This window comes from Temnothorax americanus, unplaced genomic scaffold (genome assembly GCF_048541705.1).
Source record: "Temnothorax americanus isolate GAGA-0224 unplaced genomic scaffold, ASM4854170v1 Scaffold9, whole genome shotgun sequence".
NCBI classification, from domain to species: domain Eukaryota; kingdom Metazoa; phylum Arthropoda; class Insecta; order Hymenoptera; family Formicidae; genus Temnothorax; species Temnothorax americanus.
The window spans coordinates 4107663-4130000 of record NW_027509812.1 but is presented as its reverse complement, the minus strand read 5'-3'; the positions used below and the strand labels follow the sequence as shown (position 1 = coordinate 4130000).

Here is a 22338-nt window from a genome sequence, read left to right as displayed (position 1 = left end):
ATCAACAAGCATTTATAACGAAACGAAGTCCTACGATATTTTCAGCTGCTGAGACAAGACGATGACGACGATGACGACGATGATGATTACGACGACGATGATGCCCACGAAGATGATCTCTCGCTCGGGAGGTTATTAAACGTTCGCACGCCTCCGACGATTTCTTGAACGATCCTTTGAACTTTCGCCACGCGATGCCACGTGCGATGCCTCGGATGCGTTACATTCCCTTCGTTACGACGGCGGCAGTGGTTCATTCCGTCGTTATCAGCGGCGGACCGGTAATTGTAAATATAGCTCGCGATAGTTGACAGCGCGTACGCTTCGGCATTCGAACGTGGTGAGCGGTGCGCTTTGTTAGCGCAGCGCATTGGGACTATCGCCTAACGACAGTAACGACTTGCGGTATATACGATCGTGCGCCCGAATTGATTTCATATAAATCAGACTGGAAAACTGGATGATATATTTAAAAAATACTTGATTATATTTCCAGTATATCCTATATATATAGCGAGTTCTTAGAGCACCTAATTCTCACGTTTTCTTTTCTTTTCAATAAATGTATTGAAACGTATTTATAACAAATGTATTTGTTTTTTCTAGAGGAGACCCCAACTTGACGTTAAATCAACCTCTCTCCGTTATGTAATATCTAATTTTCTACCAAACGCTTCAAACACCCAATTAATTTTGCAATATAGAATTGGAATTTATTTTGAGCTGGTGGTCAACGGTTGACGAACATCGACTGAAAAAAGAGTGAAGAAAATCGAACGAAAGCGAATTAATGCGAACCGAATATTATGAACGAAGTAAGGGTACTTGTTGTTTGTCGTTGCCGCAACGTTGGCTACAATCAAATTGCATTCGGTGAGAGCCGCTGCTCTCTCGTAGGCGTGCCGCGTCTTCCTCCACCTCGTCATTCATCCCTCTCTCTTCCTCCTTTCTCTCTATCTTTTTTCTCGGCACACGGATTCTTATTCCTTTCAACCTCTCGACATTTCGCTTCGCGAAAGAAATGAAAATTCGAGATATCAAATAATTTGATTCCATATTACACATAATAATCGCGTAATACCGTTAATCGTGGAATAAAAAATAAACATCCCTTGCTGCTATTTCTTGTATAAATTAAATTTATAATTGTGTCTATTATCAATTAATTTATGAAATTATTCCAAACTCCAAAGCAATACGTTGTCCCGCTCTTTTCTGTTTTCGTTTTGTTTGGGCATATTATTTACAAACATATAATGTGTGTGATTAAAAAAAATCACATATCTATATTGAATATTCAAAATAATTTAAGAGAAGGTGTATTAGATATCCTCATTCCCTGCGGTATTAATTCAAGATATATTTATATTAAATTTACAACCAAATATATATACTTGAACGGTTGACACTTTAGGATCAAGGTGTCCGTGTGTCAAGTATCTAATAATAAGCACATGATATATTTATAATTTAAAAGGATTATTTAGATTTTAAAAACGATTGAATTTATTTGCGGTTAACATTTCACATAACGGTGCGTTAATTCTATATTCTTATTTTTTAAAGCATTTTGATTAAAGACATAACGACATCGCAAGTCGTAAAGAGTTGATACGCATGTCGGATTAATTGATGCACATTAAGACGTTGTCAAGATGTTGTACATAAATAGGCTATTTTTATTCGCGAATAAATACAATACCACTCGAAATAAAAAAATATGATGGAAATCTTGATAAATTTTAGGCAACTATACATATTGTAGTAAGAAAAGTTTAAGGAATTTAAAAGTTGTAATAAATATTGTATATACGTTAAATGGCTCAAGTACGATAAATTGCGCGCCAAGTCTCGCGAGTAGAGTATGGCAAACAATTGTGACAACTCTATATTTTAAAAGTTTCTTTCAGATGTTTCTTTGGAACCAAAATAATCTCCAAAATTATATATAAATTCCAAGTTTCGATCAACTCAGGTTTTCAATAACAATGGAACCACGTAATCGTGTTACTCGAGAGAGAGAGAGAGAGAGACATATATCGATGTGTACTTATATCTCGACGAGGGATTACCGCAGATATTTATTTTGCTTTCGCTCGGATAAATAAGCACTGTCATTTCAAGTACTTTCGCGTAACGTCGGGAATTCGCAGGAGCAAAGAAAGAATAAGAAAAAATAATAAAACGATAAGATGCAATCACGCGTACGCAAATGCGAAATAATTCTCATTTCATATTAAACGTTATGCGTAAGAATATATTTTTCAAGGATTATTCAACTGAAAAATCTCAGCTGAGTGAACAGTAAGCGCCCGTGAGAATATTCATTCAAAGCGGAGCGCAGCCGATTCGCGCGATTCGCACGGTAGCCTGCCAAGCTTTTAAATGCCACGGTCTGCATAAACAACCAACAACGGGAATACAGAATATCGGCGGAGTAAGCGCATACGCGGTTGCCGAGACTACGATACGTGCGGGCAGATTCGAGATATCGCGCGTCTGCTACGATCGCGGAGCGGAGCGAGAAAAGCGCGGTCAGGGTCAGAGCGTAGCGGAGCGGAGTTGCAGTTTGCGCACTCACCAGCACTTTGGTGAAGCGCCTCTCGAGCTCGACGGCGTCCGGCATCGGCTGTCTCGGCGCGCTACGCATGCTGCCGCTGCGCGCGTGAGGTCCGCCCAGGCTGCCCATGCCCATGCTGGGTTGACACGAGTGACGAGGCACGCCGGCCTTGACACCGCCGACGAAAACCTCACGTACACCAACGTCGCTCTCCCCGCTGCGACTCTGTACGATGCCCATGTTGCGTCGTTGCGCGCGTTGTCGTCTTCCTCTTCTTCTTCGCGATGGAGATTTTCGGCGACGTCGACTCAGCACGGCGCGACGAGGGACGTGTCGCGATGATACGCACATACGTGTGCGTACACACTACACACACACACTGTCACGCGCGCGACGGCGCAGCACCCGCGCGTCTACGGCCACGACAAACGTCAACAACGGGCGCGGGCGCGAACGCGGCGGTGCATCCCTCGCGCCTCGCGCCTCGCTTCAGCCTCGCTCGAGTCGCGGCCCGCGGCGCGACGCGCGACGGCCGTGAATCGCTTTAGGAGGAACGCTGGCGAGCGAGCGAGGAGACGAGCCGGTCCGTGCCGGAACGCGCGACAGGTATCGCCGGGCGGCCGTCCATCGCGAATACCCGAGACTCCGAGACTTTTGCGATTCTCGTGACGCGCGGCTTCTCTGCCCCACGCTCACCGCGTTCGCCTCGCCTGAACGAAACTCGCTCGCAAGGCTCGCACCTCACGCACGCGCACGCACACCCACCCCGCTGAAGCTCGCGCCCGCGACTCACCGCGACCCGCGACCCGCGACTGACCGCCGCGACTGCCCGACGCGACCGCCCCCACCCGGACTCCGGAGTAGTCCGGAGGATACTCGCCGCGCATGCGCGTCCGTCGATCGCGCGTCGCGCGCAGCACTGTCCTCGGTGCGCGCGAGATTCAAATACAAATTAGAGTACCATGGACTTTAGATCGGTATATTCATAGCTTGATTTTATATTCAAGATTTTGTCTCGTGTCTCCATTTCTATATCGATATAGAGTAAGGGTTGGTTTATAATAGCCGTAACCGTTGATTTAAGCCGTAATCTTTAAGAAATTGACCAATCACAGTCGATTATTCTTCTCACATTCGACTGTGATTAGTCAATTTTTTAAAGATTACGGCTTAAATCAACGGTTACGGCTATTATAAATCAACCCTAACTTTAATCTGTAATTCTTAGAATTAGAAAAAGATAAAACGTAATTAAGTTAAACCGAGATCTGCATCGATAGAAATGGATTACATTAAATATCGAGATACTTGTACGGTCATTTACTCCGAGCACCGATCGCTGTGTGAGTGGCTGTGATCGATCGCAACGTGATTAAATGGGACGCTCCTTCAATTAATGTTAAAACTAAAATGAAATATAATTAACTTATTTCTAAAAAAAAATCCATTTATTCCGCCAAACCGCCATCGAGAGAGGGAGACCTCTACTGACTCCTACCCTACCACGAGACATCGAAGCTCATAGAAATAAGCCCTAGGTAGAGGCACTGAGGCACCCGTCTGCACGCGCGTCATACGTGGTCTCTCATCTAGTAATGCCCTGTATACGCCGCGCCGCGCCCCGATCGTTTTGTTGTTGCGTGCGCGATACAAGTATCATGGTTGCGTGGTTGCGTGTTGCGTCAGTGAGTAGCGAGTGCGATATGTCGAGCCGAGCCTTTTTCGGGTGATTCGCGCCAGCCAAAGGTCAAAGTGATTTTCGTGGCATGTGAATTACAACCGGAAATGGCCGAGTCCGAGCAGAGAGGTAAAGACGGTTGTAACACGGCGTCGTCGAAGGAGACGACGATGGTGAAGCAAGAGAAGCGCGATACGCTGACGAACGGCGGGAAGGGCTCCGGTGATGACGCGGACAGCTTCGAAGAGTTGCCGCTTGACATAGGCGAGCATTACCTCGTCCGCAGGTCCGACGACTCCTGGCGTGCGTGAGAATGATCTTTCCCCTACAACTCCGCGCCCTGAACCTTATTCCTCGCGTAAACGCGGATCACGGATAATCTCCATTAGTGGCCCGTGATGTTTATCAAGCGCGAGCTCATAGATTAATTTTTTGGCCTTGAATTATCGACAATATTTGTCAAAATTCACCCGAAAAAAGCTCGAGCACCGTGTGACGATTAATTAATTGGTTGCTCGTCGTGTGTCCCTATGAGAGATCGTGCTACGATAAAATTAATCTTTTTTGCTTTATTGAGATTGTTTTTTTTTCTTTACAAATTAATAGGCAGAGTTAAGTGTCTGATATGACGTTATCATTGGTTATCTCGCATTGTTATATAGATCCTGCTGAAATTATTCAGACACGTTATAATGAAAGTGAGAGTCACTACGAATATTATGTCCACTACGACGGACACAACAGAAGATTGGACGAATGGGTACCACGTGACAGAATCATGTCCAGCAGATTTGATATGAGTGAAATAGAGAGGCACGATAGGAGTTCCGCGACTGATCTGCTGGCAGATTCCTCTGATCGAAAAATCACTAGAAATCAAAAGAGACGTCACGATGAGATTAACCATGTGCAAAAAGTAAGTAAAGGCCATTGCACGTAACAAATTTTTAGTCATAATTGTAAGGCCGTAAGAAAATAGACCACGCACACTCGATTATTCTTCGAGCTCAAGGAGAATAATCGACTGTGCGTGGTCTATTTTCTTACGGCCTTACGATTATGACTAAAACTTTGTTACGTGCAATGGCCTTAAATCTATACTGAACAGAATTGTTATAGATAAAATTTATATATATATATATATATATATATATATATATATATACATGCTCATACAAAACGTGGGGTCTGTTTCTTTTAGCTGCACTGGCTGATTATTGCACCAGTTCAGTCCAATTTAGCCAGTGCAGCTAAAAAGAAACAGACCCATGTTTATGTATGTATGTATATACATATACAAGCTACGTATTTTTATCGTTACTGCATTTAATGCACCGTAGCATATTTTTATTATTTTAGACTTATGCAGAAATGGATCCTACTACAGCCGCATTGGAGAAGGAACACGAAGCTATAACAAAAGTCAAGTACATAGATAGAATACAGATTGGTAAGCATTATTATCCCATTCATATACATAGTTCCGATTAACGCAAAAAGAATCTCATGATTTTCAAAAGTTTGTTTCTAGGCAAGTACGAGATTGATACTTGGTATTTCAGTCCATATCCAGAGGAATATGGCAAACAAACGAAACTCTGGATCTGTGAATATTGTTTAAAGTACATGCGTCTCGAGAAAACTTACAGATATCACATGGTAATAACTATTTGCATTTGCAGCGAGTTTTTATTAAGAGCGTGTACTATACGATTGTGATATATCTTGTTTCAGAGTGAATGTACCCACAGACAGCCAGTTGGCAAGGAAATTTATCGAAAAGGAACATTGAGCATTTGGGAAGTAGATGGCAGGGAACATAAAATTTATTGTCAGAATCTATGTTTGTTAGCTAAATTGTTTTTGGATCACAAAACCCTTTACTTCGACGTAGAGCCTTTTCTCTTTTATATTTTATGCGAGGTGGATAAGCACGGGGCACATTTAGTTGGCTATTTTTCAAAGGTACAGTATAGATCTTAAAAAATACTTTCAAGTATTAGCTGATAAAATCAAGATTTCTTTAATGGTTTCAGTACAATTTTTGTATCGTTGTTTCACATAAAAATACATGAAACTTTGTTCACGTTGATGAGAAAATATGTTCCTATAAAAAAAAAAACGTTAATTCTTCATTCCATTTTAATTATATTTTTCGAGCTTCTTCAGATTTGTAATTATTATATATTATTTCTACCTAAATTTTATTACATTTTCAGGAGAAAGAATCACCCGACGGTAATAATGTAGCATGTATTTTAACTCTGCCACCTTTTCAAAGACAGGGCTATGGTAAATTGCTGATAGCTTTCAGCTATGAATTAAGTAGAATTGAACAAACGGTTGGAAGCCCAGAAAAACCTTTAAGCGATTTAGGAAAGTTATCTTACCGCAGTTATTGGAGTTGGATTCTATTGGAAATCCTTCGAGATTTTAGAGGGACTCTTAGTATTAAAGATCTTAGGTAAGATATTATCGCGCGATCATATATTCACGTTAAAATAATGAATATTTCGATGACAGCGTATAAAAAATATGAATTTATTTACAGTCTAATGACCAGCATCTCGCAAACTGATATCATCTCGACATTGCAAAGTATGAATATGGTTAAATATTGGAAAGGGCAGCATGTTATTTGCGTCACACCCAAATTAGTGGAAGAACATATAAAAAGCAGCCAGTATAAGAGGCCGCGTCTTACAGTCGATAGCAGCGCATTGAGATGGGGAGCGCCACCTCGGAAGAACGTAAAACCCGGCAAGAAATAGTGCTTGGATGGGCTGATGTAACGGTATTTTTTTCAGAACGATCATCTGATATCATTTGATATATCACCTTAAAGCTCGATGTACTCAGTTATATTAATTTAATGGTGTGACATTTATAAATTTGTTAATTATCGTACAACGTACGCAAACAATACCCATTCGCCAAATGATTAGTCGAAAAGCGATACGTGACGTGCTTGATATGATAATTGTTACTAAAAAGAAGCGTAACTCTTAAGTTTTGACGAGTAGGATTCATTATTTCGGAAAAAGGTGTTGTTTACAATTTGCAAAATTAATTTTCCCGCTAATAAAGGAATTATAAACGTTCATCTTCACAACTTGATAACAGGCCTTTGGAAGTTTTATTTCGTAAGTGCGTTTCAGTAAACGATATACCGTGCAGTATTAGACTATTCTAATTTATGTAAACCCAATAAAGAATGTGTCTGCAGACAGAAACGCAAGTTTTTTGGTCATATTTTCTGTAATACGTCAATAGATCATGTATATATAATGGGAAAAAAATGATAAGTAAGTAGAAATGGTTATTATAATTTGGAGCTCGTAGATTTATGAAGTTGGACGGCTGAATCCACGGCTGCTCTAGCAGTTCCAGGTGCCATGCAAACTCCGTAACCACCGTGTCCATAATTATGTACAACCTATAAAAAGGCACTCGATCTGCAATATCTATAAATTAATTAATATAAACTATTTTTTCACCGTCCAAGTACTAACTATAGCTTTAGAATGATTACTAATACGACTCCCTTCTCCGACTCTGATACCACCTTCCCGGTGTGGTCGCAAGCCGACTTCTTGCCGTAAGATTTTCGCATTTTTTAAGGATGGAACTAGCGTCTCGCATCTTTCGCGAATCGCTGCGGATTCGTACGGACACAATTTCATATTTTCAGAATCGAAGCTTCTCGAGCCACCTAAAGTAACTACACCGTTGAAGCCTGGTATGACGTAAGTATCGAGCTCGCCATAAAAGAACATTTTCATCCAAGGTGCCTTTACCTATGCAGATATACAATTTTTGAATTTTTATTTTTATTTTTATATGTCACGTATAAACACGTAGTGTGCGAGAAATTTTCAAGAGGAGGATCGCGTATAGATGAAGAAAGGTTGATGATCGAGTGAGAGATAATATCGTACTTTGAGCACTTGGCCACGCAGGGAAACGAGACGTCTGTCGTTGCATAATTGGCGCGCTCCAAGCCCGGTGCAATTTATTACAATATCGTAATCGTCAATCACGTCTTTGAGAGAATTCACGTCTCTCTGCTTGAACGTAATTCCGTTTGATTGCAATCTAGCAAAGCAATCAACTTTTACTACAGTTTTTCTGCCTTTAATTATGTCATACACGATTTATACCGTTGTCTAGCCCATGGAAGATACAGCGTGCTTTGCGTGAGAAGAGTCGACAAGTACGATCCATACTTCCACGTGCCATTAACCAGTTCAAATTCTTCTTCGTTCGCTCTTCTGTATACCGGCACCACGTCTTCTAGCCAATGATTCTAATAAAAGTTGATAATTAGTCAGCTAAACTCTGAGACGATGCATTAAATTTTCTCGATGGATTTATTACGGAACAACTCTTATTTTATTAGAATTTTATTTATTAAAAATTATTTTCTTGCCACACACAATCTCTTACCTTAACAACCGTCGGAGACGAATTTGCGAATATATATCCAGAAATAGCAGTCACTCCAGCACGAGAGGCATCGTTCATTTTTCGAAGGGCGTCATAAAATTCGTAAGAATCTTTTATCCAGTGTCTCAAAAAAGTAAATTGATTATGATTCATCTGGCGTTATAACAATTTCAGAGAATACCCGTTTTAGAGATAAAATGTAAAAAGAAATATCTTAAAATATCAATTTATTTCGGAATACATACACTCTCATGGAGAGTAAGACTCCTAAGAAAACGCAACTAAGGTGGTAAAAAGATTTCTTGTTTATACCTTGTTATTGCCTCACTAGGACCACAGAATGAAGCGCCGACTCTAAAGATCCCCGCTGCTACATGACTGACGGTATTATCAAAATCTGATGCCAAGACTGTTATGTCAGCGTTATGAAAGTACCCCGCTTGTACAAATCCGGCCGTCGTTAATCCGACGATCCCACCACCAACGACAGCTATTTTCATTTCGCTATTAACTGTAATAAAAATAATTACAAATCAAAGAGTAAACGTTGAGGAAATTCACACCACCACTTGACAATTATATTTGAGTGCCTGGGACGTACGAGCTATCCTTGTGCATGATAGACACACAGTAATGCTGATTAAAAGCAATCAAGTGTTTACGACTACTTGAGTGCGGTCTGCTTGTGTGCGTAGTGCGTTTCGATGGATGAATCAACGTATGTACAACTGTTATCATTGAGTGTACTTTTACCGCGCGTGATATGCATTTTTGAACAAGTACAGCAGTGATGAGTAAATCGGCTGCGCATTTAATGATTCTTCAGAAAAATAAAAATTTAATTTTAAATATCCAGTTATAGACTCGTAGAATCCAGGAATGGAATTATAAAGCCTGGTCTTTATCTCTAAATGGATATTGTTTGAGTGACGTAGCATATACGATAATAATAACTATAAGTTAATATCTGACATCATCTAATGAGAGCTCTTTTATACGACGTGCAAAATACTTTGAAATTTTTACTTTCAAGGCATTAGGATAATTACGATGCATCATATATCAGGAGAAAGTCAAGTAATACGTGACTACTATTCTTAAAATCAGATTACGTTTTTGTATATTTTATCAACATATATTAAGGTGTTATATGTTTTTAAACTAAGAAAAGAATGGGATCTAATTTTAAATGAGTCACATGTATTTGTGACAAGTTAATATATAATACAATGTACATACATTGCAGTTTTTCGAATATATTCTTACTTATAATAACAAATTGTATTGACACGACGTTATCGACAATAATCGTAATTACATTTTATATCCATTGCCATTGCGATCCTCCAATGCAGAGTGTCTCGGAACTAATAATGGAATTGAAAAATTCCTTGCAGCAAAATAAATAAAATTTTATCATACTTTTATTTGAGTTTTTGAGAAAAATGACTTGGGAAAATTAGAATCTTAAAGATCTTTAATGGTCACGTGTCATTAATTTCGTTTCAAGAGCATCATTAGTAACATATGATGTAAAGATGCAAACATTTTTACTTTCTTTTTGCTACTAGATTATTTTTCTGATTAATAAATCTTTTCGGTAGAATGAACCATCAGTTCAGAGACATTCTATTCGACGATTCTCGATATCGATGATATACGAAATAGATTATTAACATGAAGTTATTAAAAGTTACGGACGCAATGGACGCAAGATTTATCAGCTTAAGATCACGATTTCTTGGTCGGAAAAAAAAAAACAATTATATTGCGAGGATATTTACAACATCAATTATTAGTATATATTTTCCGACATCTTCCATCATTTTCACTTTATCATTATTGAAGTCTCAATTTCGAGACAATGTACAGTTCTTCTCATTCTTACTTCAATGTGATTTCCCGTGCACAGATTATATGTTTCGTGAGAAGAAAAAAATTGACTCGCTCCAAAAAATTTACAAAACCGATATCGCGAGTAAGGCTATAGCTTAAGATTTACTGCAAGGTTGGATAGTATAATTCAGCGGAGGAGGCGGAATTAGAAGAGGCAACGGAGTCGGCGGTGGTGGAGCTTGAACAGATGTCAAGGTTGTAGTTGTGGTTTGCGGTTGTTCAACTGCTCGAACCGTTGTATTATAGATCGAAAGATAACTGGGCCAGAGATGAGGTGGCGGTGGGGAACCGGGAGGCGGCGGGGGTGGCGAACGGTCGTCCATTTCGTCGGAGTCGTCCATCATCATGGCTGTCAATGGAGTAATGCGTGGTTTCTTCAACTTGATTATCTTTACCTGTAAAAATGTAAAAAAGAAAACATATTTTACATAATGCAACTAAAAAATATCTCTTGAATCTGAGCCTCTTTTTCTAAACTTTTTTTTTTCCTCCAATAAGAGAAAACAATCGCATACCTTGACTTTTTTCTTTGTCTTTGGTGGTCTCGTTCTCTTCTCCTGCTTTCTATTCTTTCGTGAGCTGTAAATCTTGTCCCTTCTCAAATCCCCGAGTCCATCGCGGAAACCTATTCCCTTGGGAGGAGGCGGTGAAGGCATGTCGCCTTCGCCACCGCTGGGACTGGTTCCCTCGCCAGGTTTTATGCCATCAGCGAATTGAACGGACTTTTTGTTTTTCTTTGTCTTTTTCAATTTTGCTGCACTTGATTTACCAGATTTTGCATCAGGCTCCGCGTCTCTGTCGCATTCATTATTCTTATCTATCTCTTCATCTTTGTCGCTATCGTCTTTGATGTTGTCGTCCGCATCTGATGAATCGTTCAAGTTGCCATTGGGCATCGCGTCTCTCCTGAAACAACATCGTTTATTCGATGACGCACACGGTGCAAACTAGATATAGTATATTGAATCTTGAGATAACTCGCAAGTCCTTTTTTTTCTGAGATTGCATAAAATACAATTTGCTCAATTCTTAATAAATATCAATACCGACAAAATGTAACAAAATTATGTAATATTTCCAAGATGATTAAACTCTAATATCGACAAACCTAAATCCTGGTACAACCAAAATGCCTTTTAACGGCGGAGGTGGTAACTCCGGCCATTCCTTTTTAGTTTCGATTTCCACTTGATCTTTGTTCGCATCAGCGGACGTTGTTGTCGCTTCGTCGACTTCAATTCGCTGATTAATCATTTGTAATGGTTTCTCATCATCGTCATCATCCTCGTCCTCATCTTCCGCTTCTTCTTCCTCTTCCTCATCATCTTCCCCCTCAGCCTCGGCCTCGTCTTCATCATCATCCTCTTCTTCGTCCGCGGCGGCGTCCTCGTCTTCTTCTTTAAACGATGTTGTTGCCTCCTCTTCCTCTTTTAAGGGATTAGCTGATGAAGATTCAGTTTGTTCTTCTCCTTCTTTCAATGCTTTCAAAACTGATGGATCCACAATCGCACCTTTGCGGTGATCTAATAAAACCCCACTCGGTTGTCGTGATGTCGTGCTCTTTTCCAATAACCGCAGAGCTCGTCGATTAACCCTCTCTATTCTCCTGCGTTCCTTCTCCTTCCTGCGTAACTCGCGTAACCGTTTACGCTCTTCTCGTTCCTTACGGCGTGTCTCGAGTATAGCTTCGTAATTGTATACGGGCTGAACTATCTCTGCAACGCGAGGATATTCGTTCGTTGAATCATGAAATTTTCGAGATGGTAAAAGTCATGACAAACTTATCATATATACATACTTTGTGGCTCATTCCTCGCTGTTGGGAACGCTGTTGGTGTCGCGGGGAGAATCGGGACTGGCACGGGGACTGGTACTGGCAATGACAGTGGCAGTGGAGCAGCGGATGACATAGTCGCGACGGGAGCGAGGGTATTCGTCGCGGCGGGTAAGGCTGGTGGCACGACGGGCAATGGAACCGGGACGGGGACAGGTACAGACATAGGAACCGAAGGTGCCAAGGGCGAGAGTGCCGGGACTGCTGAGGAATACAAAACCCCACTTGATTGATCTGCAGTCGACGAAGATTGACCGCCGCCGCCACCGCCGCTGTTGCTGCTACTCCAATCTAATGATGTGGGTACTACTTGAAGGACGTTACCTACGCGAACCACTTGACTGGATCCGGATCGCACAGGCGGAGGCGCGGCTACAGCGGGCACTTCCCGACGTGCCGATTGTACTCCATTGAAATCAGCAGGGACCACTTGTAAGACATTTCCAACCTTAAAAAGCATAGGGAATAATATGTAAATTTGATCGTTTTAATAAATGACGAGAAACATATAGTGATATATCAAGTGTCAAATACTTGTACAACTGTAGGCTGGTGTCTGTACATCATCTGTTGTTGCTGTTGCGGAGGAGGAGGAGATGGATATGCGACAACATTGGGGTTGAAATTAGAATATTCTGAAGCAACAGTGGAATCCTTGTTGTGTTGTTTTTTAATACCTAATTCTAATTCTAATCTGTAAAGAATACATTAGACGTGGTCATTGCATAGTGCTTATTGTAGCTGATTATCCCGAATGATTAGTTTTATAGAGAGTAACACAAATATAAAAAATAAAATAGAATAACAAATTAAGAATAGAATTCTGTTGAAACAATATATATATATATATATATATATATATATATATATATATATAAGGAAATGGGTGTAGTGAGGGCCCTTACAGTGCAAATCCTTACCTATCATCAAGAGATAAACGTTTCGGGGAACTCGTAGACGACTCGTCTATACAAGGAGGATAAGTCAAATTATTCTCTGTATAATAATATTCATTTCCGCCTTCAATTTCGCTTGAATATTGGAAGTTCGTAATAGCTGGGTCCACATTCGCAATACCCATTTCTGAGTCCATAATGCTCGTTCCCGGCACAATTCCTGTCTGAATAATAGTTTCTATGCGTCTACCTCTTTCGCCACACACGTTAAACTTTTTGTTTTCGTCATCGTCCTTCCTTTCCCTTCCCATTTCATTTAGCCTATCCCTTCCGGGCGAAGGAGATCTATATTCAAAAATTGACCATGGATTTTTTTTTTATCACAGATACAGGAAAGTTTATGCAACGTGAATCGAATTCTACCTGGAAGATCGCACGTCAGACATTCTGAATGCATGTTCCGGGCTTCTCAATCTTGACACAGAAGTAGATTTTCCTCTCGATCTTACATCGAACGGAGATCTGCTTCTCGATCTCGATTGCGATCTCATCCTCAGTCTTGACCTTGACGTCGATCTAGAACGCGATCTCGATCTCGATCTAGATCGTGTTCGCGATCTTAGTGGTGACCAAGATCTCGAGCGTGATCTGGATTTTCGTCGAAATCGTTCTGGAGCTTGACGCACAGGCGAATACCTCGATCGCGGTGGTGTTCGATTTCGTAATCTGTGTCCTAGGTGCCCATGACGGTCCGAATCCGAAGGGTCTTTGTCTTTTTCCCACTGTCGTTCCCTTCTTGCATTAGATCTGTTTGAATAATTTTTTAATTAAAATTTTTGACAGAAAACATTAGATGCTTCAACCAACTGTTTGTATAGATAAAATTATACATTTCACGTTTACATGGATTACACTTGGTCAAATCTACTTATAATATATGCAAAATATTTGTAAATACCTTTTCCTGTATTTTGACTGCGATTGAGGCAAAGATTGTATCATATCCCTTTCCTGACTTCCCTCTCTATAATACGACCGATTATCATATTCAGGAGGCAAATCCTGTCCAACGATGTACGAATCTATGGATTCGTTACCATCTCGTAAAATACCGCTGTTTTCGTATTGCCAAAACGTATGATCCAATTCTTCTGTGTGAAATCTAAACAACATTTATCATATGCACATAATCTCAATCTTATTGTGTATAACATAATTGTAAAAATACAGTACACAACGCTCTCAAGTCCTATTGTCGTCTTCGTAACAAGCTGTTAGCGAATGCAAGTGATACATGAAAAGTTCAGACCCATAAATATGATATTCAATATTTTATAACAATACCTATTATCTCTATACTTGTCAGATTCTATTGTTCTTTCCCTCAAAATCTCCATTGGGTCATACGATCTGGTATCCTTCTCGTGATCTCTATCCGCATTGTCATGTCTTCTTCTACCCCAGTCATCACGCGTGCTCTTGGAAGGTCCATGCTTTTTAAAGTTATCTATAAATAGATTAATATCTAACACTATAGAGAGTAAAACTGTTTATGTACAGAGAAACAATCGTTATAACTTTTTGTTTTTACCTTCGTTGTAACTAAAGCGTGGTGGAGATCGTGTGTATCTTTCTTTTCTTTCATCCGTTCTCGATCTGCCTGATCGCTCATCGTCATATCTATCTCTTTTTTTATCTCTGTCTCGCGTACTGGTAGTAGGTTCGTCCTTCTTCTTTGGACTTTTACTACGACTTCTGCTCCAACTATGACCGGGACTTCCACTTCCGCTTCCTTGTCGTTCCCACGAGACGTAAGACGGGCTTCCGCTCCTCCTTCTTCTTCCTCGTCCCGAAGGGCTCGATCTTCTTCTATCTGCAAAATCTGCTTTGAAACTTCTGGTGTCCCTTCTGTCAGATTTCTCTGTATCGTCAGATTTCCTTTCCTTCTTGTCCTTATCATGCGAATATCGTTTCTCACTTTCTTTCTTGCTAGGACTTCTCTTCCTGTGTTCCCGGATGGGAGATCGTACGCCCGACGGGACATTAGTATCGCTTCGGTTAGTCTTATATTTTTTTATGTCATCGTTCTTGCTCTCTCTGTCGTAGTTTTCAGATTGTTCAGATCGAATAGAGACAGCCTTCTCCGATGCCGGGGATCTCGATTGCCGTGTCGCTATTACTGACGATTTGGAAACCACGGAAAATTCAGTTGTATCTAATAACGTGTTATCGGTTCCGCTATTACTCGCTGTGCCATATCTCTGTTCGAAATGATCCGCTTGTTCGGTCGGATATTCTATGACATCATTCTTTAATGCGTGTGACTCCAACAACTTCTTTTGTATTGTTAATAGGGCCGCTGCATGTTGAGCAGGATCCTGTAACGGTGTTTCTAAGATACGTTTCTGTTTCACTTGTTCGTTGGTACGACGAATTAAGAGCTGCTTAGGAATGAGTTTAAGTGCATTCTTTCCTTCCGTCGCTTCGTCATCTTTCGTGTGCTGCGTTGCTGAGCTTACAGTGGAACTCGCGGCATGCTGTTTATCACATGGTTTCTCTAAACCATACTCTTCAAAAAGATCCATATGTTCTGAGGTATGTATTTTTAGACACGGTTCGTTAATTGAAATGTCGTCAAATAACGTATCAGCGGTTTTAATGTCAAAATTATTAGCAGAGTCCTTATCCTCCAGTTGTACTTTGTTTAAAATACTTTCTATCTTTTCATTTGACGCACGTTTAGTATCACGCAGCTTTGTTAATCGTAGAGGTATTCCAGATGTAGGAATTGATAGTTCGTCTGCCGTAATTAACATCTCTTTCGTTCTTTTCTCACGAGGCAGAGACGTACAAGAGCTGCTCTCATTAGACACTTCTACATCCTAAAAAAAAAAACAAAAAAATGCTTATTTAAATAAGAGATCTAAATGTACACCCTTACTATTGATGATTATCATTCAGCAAGACTATCGGAAAAGAATAAATTCAAAAAGGATATTAGCCCAAGAAATTGTATTAAAATTATTGACGAAGATTTCATCGGAAATATTTTCATCGATATTATTTCGCTTTCAATAATAGGTCTCTTTCTTCATTCATAGAATAGTTTCCCTAGGTAAGATAAAATACTCAGATAAAAATACCTACCTGAGACTTTTGAGAAAGTGCTGGAGAACTAGGACTGTACAATTCCAAGGTCTTCTCTTTAAACTTTACATCCGATTCCAAAATTCCTTTAAATTGATCTCTAGTTTGATGCTCCTTGATGGATGCAAGCTGATCTTCATTTGTTTTTGAAATTAAATGTTTTACTGGTGTATCTTTCTTTGCTTGTACAGGTCTGATTGCCACTTCTTCCGATGCCCATGATCTCTCCAATGATTCTCTACTCTGTGATTTTCTATGATAGAAATCTGTCAGATCAGATTTACTAGAACTTTCTGAGTAATCCGTAGTAAAAAGTTCGCCTTTTTTTGTTTTTTCAAATTCTTGTTCGCGCTTGTTAATCTTAGACCATTCGGCATAATCTACCTCCCATACATCTTTAGCTTCTGGTTTTTCTTCGGATTGAGAGCCCATGTCCCAACGACTTTTTCTAACTCGTTTACTTGGCTTCGTAGTTAATTTCGTCGCGTCTTCCTTGACATTTTTTTCTTCATCCGTTTTAGTCCACTCTTTTTCTATCGCGACAATATCGTTAACCTTACAAACTTCCATTTCTTCGGTATTTTTACGAAACAGAGATTCTTCCTCTATATCCCAATCGTCTGTTTTACGTTGCTTGCTCTTCTGTTCCAGAAGCATCATCTCTTCTCTTTCACCTTCTTCTTGCTCCTCCTCCCATATTCTTATCGCACACAAACGTTCCTGCTTCTTTTTCATTTCTCTTACACTTGCCTTTTCTATTGCAATATAGGTATCGGTTTTCTTATCATATCTAACTTCTTTCTCTACCTTCTTCAATGAAGAACCCTGACTGCTTTTTCGTTTACTTGTAATTAGATCTGTTAATGATATCGCTTCCAGACTATCCATTTCCCACTCATCCGCTAAAAGCTGCTTTTGACATACCTCTTTCTCGAGCTGTGTCAGGGATGGTACATTTAACGTGTTAAAATCTGTTTCTCCCCATTTCTCCTTTTTCTGTTTTTCCAATTTTTTCAAATACTTAGCTTCGTTTTGTTCGTGCAGTAGTTGTTGAGTAATACCCTTTCTTTCCCAATTTGCAAGAAACTCGGCGTTACTTTTAATATCTTTTTCCCTTCTTTTCTTCCTTTTTGTTTCAATTTCCTCATCCGATCTTGCTTTTTCTTCATAAATCCTCTCTTCACTGACCGTAGATGATCTATCTTTGTCATGTTCAATATTATCTCGACTATATTTTCTTTTCTTTCGATATTTACCTTTCTCTGAGCCATCCGTCTTTTCCAATTCTCCAGCATGATCTCGACTTGAAGTATCACCATCGTTTTGTTGCATTACAGAATCCATTTCCCATTGTTCTATGAAACTTTCGTCAGACTTATTTTCTGTTCTTTCCTTTTTCTGCTTCAAGCATTCATTGTCATGTGCACTATCAGTAATGATAGTTTTTTTCGTTGACGCAACTTGATCGGACCTCTTTCTATCTTCGCTTGCTGCTTCTTCTTTAATCTTTTTTACCGATGTCACTGGCTGTAGTATCTTTGTTCCATCCAAAGGTGAAGTTGTTACAGGAGACTTTGATATTATCTTGCTCATATCTCCATTATTAATAGATTTGACTTCTACTGCCTTCTTCTTGGCCTTCTTTCTCTTCTTCGTACGTCGATCTGTATCACTGCTGTTGGAATCGGCGCTTATCTTTCTCTTTCGCTTTTTTTTTATTCGCGCAGTGCGTTTCCCTTTTTTCCTTTTCTTTTCAATCTTCTTCTTCTTCCGCTTTCTTTTCCTTCTTTCTTCCGAACTACTGGAGTCGCTACTACTGCTACTACTGTCCGTGCTATCTGAATCGGAAGAAGACGACGTACTCCGTACTTTCCGTTTGCGTTTCCTTTTTTTCTTTTCCTTTTCTGAATCTGAGGAGATAGTACTACTAGATGACGCACTGCTGGACGCTATTTTCTTTTGTTTCTTCTTTTTCTTCACTTCTCTAGATTCAGTATTTTCGTCGCTCAATCGTTCAACTTTGATTCTAACATTTTCCCAATCACTCGGTATTGATTTGGAGTCCTCAGATTCATTATTTTTATTTGTATGTTCAATTTGTATCGTATCTTCATTAACTTGTATTTGACAGTCTGTTGACAGAGTCGATTCCTCACATTCTGTACTCTTTATCGATTCTTCTAGAGTTTCTTTAGCTTCTCTTTCAGGTTCGTCGTTCAACGGTATTTCCATGTTTATGCTATCTTCAGCTAAATTAGATTCTATATCGAATTCATGATAACTATGTGGAGAAGTAGATTTAACAGGGTTTTTCTTTGGAGAATACTCTTCAGTCACGTCGGTTGTAGTGCATACCATCTTCATAAATTGTTCATATTCTGAAGCTAGCTTCTCATCTCCGGCAGGTTGTAACAAAGAAGGCGTCGATGCTTCATCATTCGTCGTTATATTTTCGATGGTCTTTTCACTGGATTTATTATCTTCTTTGATGCCTTCAGCGTTGTTATCGATTTTGTCTTCATCCGTTACACTAGAAGTTGTGGAACATCTCTCTTCTTTTAAAACAGAAGATGAATCATTATTATCCCAAAAATTTTAACATCCATGCTACACGCATTATCTTTATTGTCAAAAATCACTTACGTTGAATTACGGAAACATGCGGTTTATTTACTGGTTCTTCAACTTCTTCTTTTGCTACGCTGACAGACGATATTTCATCATCTTCACTGTCCCATTTCGACTTGGGAAGCTGTACAGCCGTCTGCCATCTAGTATCTTTATGACACTTGGTCGCATTTATTTGTTGATACCACGTTCGCTTTTGCTGCACCGTGTCCTCTGTATCAATCCTGCAATTACAAAGTTCCCGGGATAGGTAAAGAAAGATTTGGATAAAATGGATATTACGATATACCGTGGTAAAGATGCTTCGCATATTTCTCGTATCTTCTCGCGACGTTCAGGAGTGACGGCTCGTAAAAGTTGCGAGATGCTTAACAGAAGAGAAGTGCGCGGATTTTCACAATATAACAACTGAAGTCCCTTTGCTCGTTTCGTCAACTTAATCGATTCGGGTGGATACTTTTTGGGTCCATCAAGTCCCTCAACTGTCAACGAATGACGTTTTAAACGATGATTACTTAACATTAACATCTGTTCGAGGTAACGTGTATAATCTTGCGTTGATCTGAAAAACATCACATACAACACATATGCATTCAATATAGCGTGATATGTATTATGTATAGCGCTACACGTAGAACGTAAATATGTAAGATCTCAAGTTTTACTTCTAAAATTGTTATCAATACTGTACCTGGCTTTTACATTTGTTCGTTCTGAATTATCACGTCTTCTAAGATGAATGATATCGTCGAGAGTTAAACCAGATTTTCGTACTTCCGCCCATGAGTTACTTTTCAATAATACCTTTTCTTTCCATTTGTCTTTGTCTTTCTCTTTTTTATCTTTGCCTTCTACTTCCATTTCCGACACATCATTTCGTCTCTCTTTTTCTTTCTTATTTTTTGTTTCAGTTCTTTCTTTCGTCTCTTCTTGCTTTTCTTTTTCATTTTCTTTCTTATCTTTTCCTTCTCCTTTCTTGTCACGATTTGTATCTGTCTTATTACTGTCCCGTTTATCTTTATCATCTTTCTTTTTTTTGTCTTTCTTAGGCTTTTCTCTAGATGATTTTTGCGACGTAAAACGTTCCGTACTTTCATTTCGATCTTTAACATCCTGACTCGAACTATCTTTATCAGTTTTATCACGATGTCGATGCCTTCCAAAAGTAATTAATAGCCGTTTAATATTTATTAGATCAAAGGAAAGAATAGTGAAAAAAATATATTTATACATAAAAATTGGGAAAAATATATATTTATGTTATTAAAAATATTACCTTTCTGAATATTTTCGATCCATTGATTTCGTTTTACGCGCATCGTTTACTCTCTCGCGTTTACTTTTGTCTTTCGTACGTCTTGCGCTTTCAAATAAACCAGCGGCATTCTTGCTAGCGTGATGATTTTCGTCTTCCATACTTGCTACAAAAGAGTTTTTATCATTGAATATCTGTGATTTACACAATCATAACTGTATAAAAGTACAATACCTGCTGCCATAGCTTCCGCGAGTAACCTTTTACTTTTAGATTCCTCCCTTCGAATTTCTTCAATAGCCAGAATTTTTTCCTCTACACAAAATTGTAAATTATAATTTCTATACTACCAATTAGAAGCACAGAGATTAATAAATCTTGTATCTTCAAACTATCCATCTTGATTGGATAAACATTCATTGAGGAGAAAAAAAAAGTTGCGAATACTTGACACTACTATAAATATTAACCTTAGAATTAGATATACAGGTCTATAAGAAATATTCCTTCTGCCCCGAGTTTACGTAACATAAATAATATCTGGGGAAACCCATATACCGTCTTGGGATAAACAGGAATGTAAATCGACGACTTTGCGTCGTCGAAATATTTCGCGGCAAAGATGAAAAAGTTTTGATAATCTACGGGCCTTTTACGACAAAGTAAAACCGTAATAAAAAATGTATCAAATATACATATTATTATATAAGGTAAATTAAACAATTCCGAGACATTCTATAAAATATATATACATACAATGGTATCTCACCTGTCTTTTTTCTCGATTTATTTGTCGTCGTATCATCTTGAACAATCTTATCTTTTGTCTTTAAAGCTCCAGTGGAATGCTGAGACAAGTTTGGCTTAACCTGAGACTTGGCTAATGCTTTGAACTGATTGGCAAATGCCATCAACCGTTTTTTCGCTTGAACCTTCCCAAGTACCGGTTTCACCGGCTTCGGACTCTCCAATCTCGATGTATCACCATCGCTCGTTTGACCTTTCGTACTATCTGGTGTTTCTGGCATTTGTATATCCAACAAGGAGATTGAGGTGTCCGGAGTTGGTTCCTCCGGAACATAAGTATCTTTTGATTGAAAAGTCTCCGCGCCATCTTTTTCTAATAATATAACGCAACGTGCTCAGTGAAGAATGAAATGGCTAACAAAATGCCATGATAAAATATGAACGAGATATGTTTCTTACCTGGAAGAGACGGTATCCTTTCTTCCTCTGCCATTGATGCAGTTTTGATAACCAAAGTTTCAGTTACCTAAGTGTCACATCGTTCGCATAAGTTCACCAGACTCACATAAACGTAATAGAAAATAATTAGTAGCGCTTTATATAAAATATTACAGCTAATGGTGAACGCGCATGTTATTTTGCAGTGCAACGTTTACAAAGATAAAGGAACGACAAACGGTATCAAGTAATAAATATATATCGTTGAAACTAGAGAGCTTATACAAAATATATAGTGTGCTTCGTAGAATTTAATTTAGGCAAGGTACAGACAAAATTATTCACTATTATCAGCGATCAAAACGTCTGCTACGTGAAGCAACAAAAAAAAATCAATTGTTTATTTGTGCTTACCTTAATTATGGAAAATAAGTAAATGTAAGAAAATTATAAACATCAGGCAACGTATCAAGTATTCGTGTTGTATAACATTTGACACACACAGAGAGAGGTTCGTTTGTACATATCTAATGTACGAATAGAGCAAACGTGAATAGATTAAATATATGAAAAAATTTCACAAATGACAAGAGCATACATGCACGTTCTTAGGCTAGCCAGTCTTTGATCGGAGACGATATTTACCGCGAATCGCGATCTAAATCATCGATACGCATGATACACCTAACGATATTGATGTCAATGCACTTTACAAATTAAATTTCGCGACACACGTGAACGTATCTCGTAAATTCGGCTCTAACTTTCATTAAAAGTCAAACGAGACTAGTGCGTGAGAAGACACAGCCGGAC

The 22338-nt window shown here is 39.2% G+C and overlaps 4 protein-coding genes across 12 annotated transcripts in view; 1 reads left to right on the top strand and 3 right to left on the bottom strand.

Annotated features, from left to right (window-relative positions):
* The window catches only part of Frl (formin-like protein), a 28006-nt gene extending 24616 nt beyond the window's left edge, over nt 1–3390 (bottom strand). For 4 of the 5 annotated variants that reach the window (XM_077425160.1, XM_077425156.1, XM_077425161.1 and 1 more), the window contains exon 1: nt 2582–3389. Coding sequence is in view for 3 of the 5 variants with exons in the window: in XM_077425156.1 (XP_077281282.1) it covers nt 2582–2911 (330 nt within the window). In the remaining 2 variants the exon portion in view is untranslated. Of the gene's footprint in view, nt 1–2581 lie in introns of all 5 variants that reach the window. The other variant, XM_077425159.1, reaches the window with a different exon arrangement.
* Nucleotides 3391–4172: 782 nt separating this feature from the next.
* Nucleotides 4173–7476, top strand: Mof (males absent on the first). Of its 2 annotated transcripts, none has more exons than XM_077425164.1 (7): nt 4173–4502; nt 4901–5154; nt 5598–5688; nt 5770–5897; nt 5973–6203; nt 6458–6702; nt 6790–7476. In XM_077425164.1, exons 1-7 carry the CDS (start codon nt 4346–4348, stop codon nt 7007–7009), a joined length of 1326 nt encoding a protein of 441 aa, XP_077281290.1. In that variant the 5' UTR covers nt 4173–4345; the 3' UTR covers nt 7010–7476. The 2 variants fall into 2 exon arrangements, with proteins under 2 accessions (XP_077281290.1, XP_077281289.1); XM_077425163.1 differs by having other exon boundaries at nt 4176–4541.
* On the bottom strand, nt 7053–9444 carry Daao1 (D-amino acid oxidase 1). The gene is made up of 7 exons (XM_077425167.1): nt 9286–9444; nt 8997–9195; nt 8685–8808; nt 8399–8544; nt 8177–8333; nt 7751–8035; nt 7053–7674 (listed from the first exon to the last, which is right to left on the bottom strand). Exons 2-7 carry the CDS (start codon nt 9182–9184, stop codon nt 7561–7563), a joined length of 1014 nt encoding a protein of 337 aa, XP_077281293.1. The 5' UTR covers nt 9185–9195; nt 9286–9444; the 3' UTR covers nt 7053–7560.
* Nucleotides 9445–9864: 420 nt separating this feature from the next.
* Nucleotides 9865–22323, bottom strand: LOC143907978 (uncharacterized). 4 transcript variants are annotated; one of them, XM_077425151.1, is made up of 19 exons: nt 21940–22323; nt 21547–21613; nt 21110–21460; nt 20575–20655; nt 20362–20506; nt 19777–20241; nt 19375–19647; nt 19101–19309; nt 16458–19012; nt 14902–16192; nt 14655–14835; nt 14269–14472; nt 13734–14117; nt 13335–13655; nt 12949–13108; nt 12379–12862; nt 11689–12295; nt 11096–11486; nt 9865–10975 (listed from the first exon to the last, which is right to left on the bottom strand). In XM_077425151.1, exons 2-19 carry the CDS (start codon nt 21578–21580, stop codon nt 10676–10678), a joined length of 8436 nt encoding a protein of 2811 aa, XP_077281277.1. In that variant the 5' UTR covers nt 21581–21613; nt 21940–22323; the 3' UTR covers nt 9865–10675. The 4 variants fall into 4 exon arrangements, with proteins under 4 accessions (XP_077281277.1, XP_077281280.1, XP_077281279.1 ...); XM_077425154.1 differs by having other exon boundaries at nt 14655–14817; XM_077425153.1 differs by having other exon boundaries at nt 16458–19009.
* Nucleotides 22324–22338: the final 15 nt, after the last annotated feature.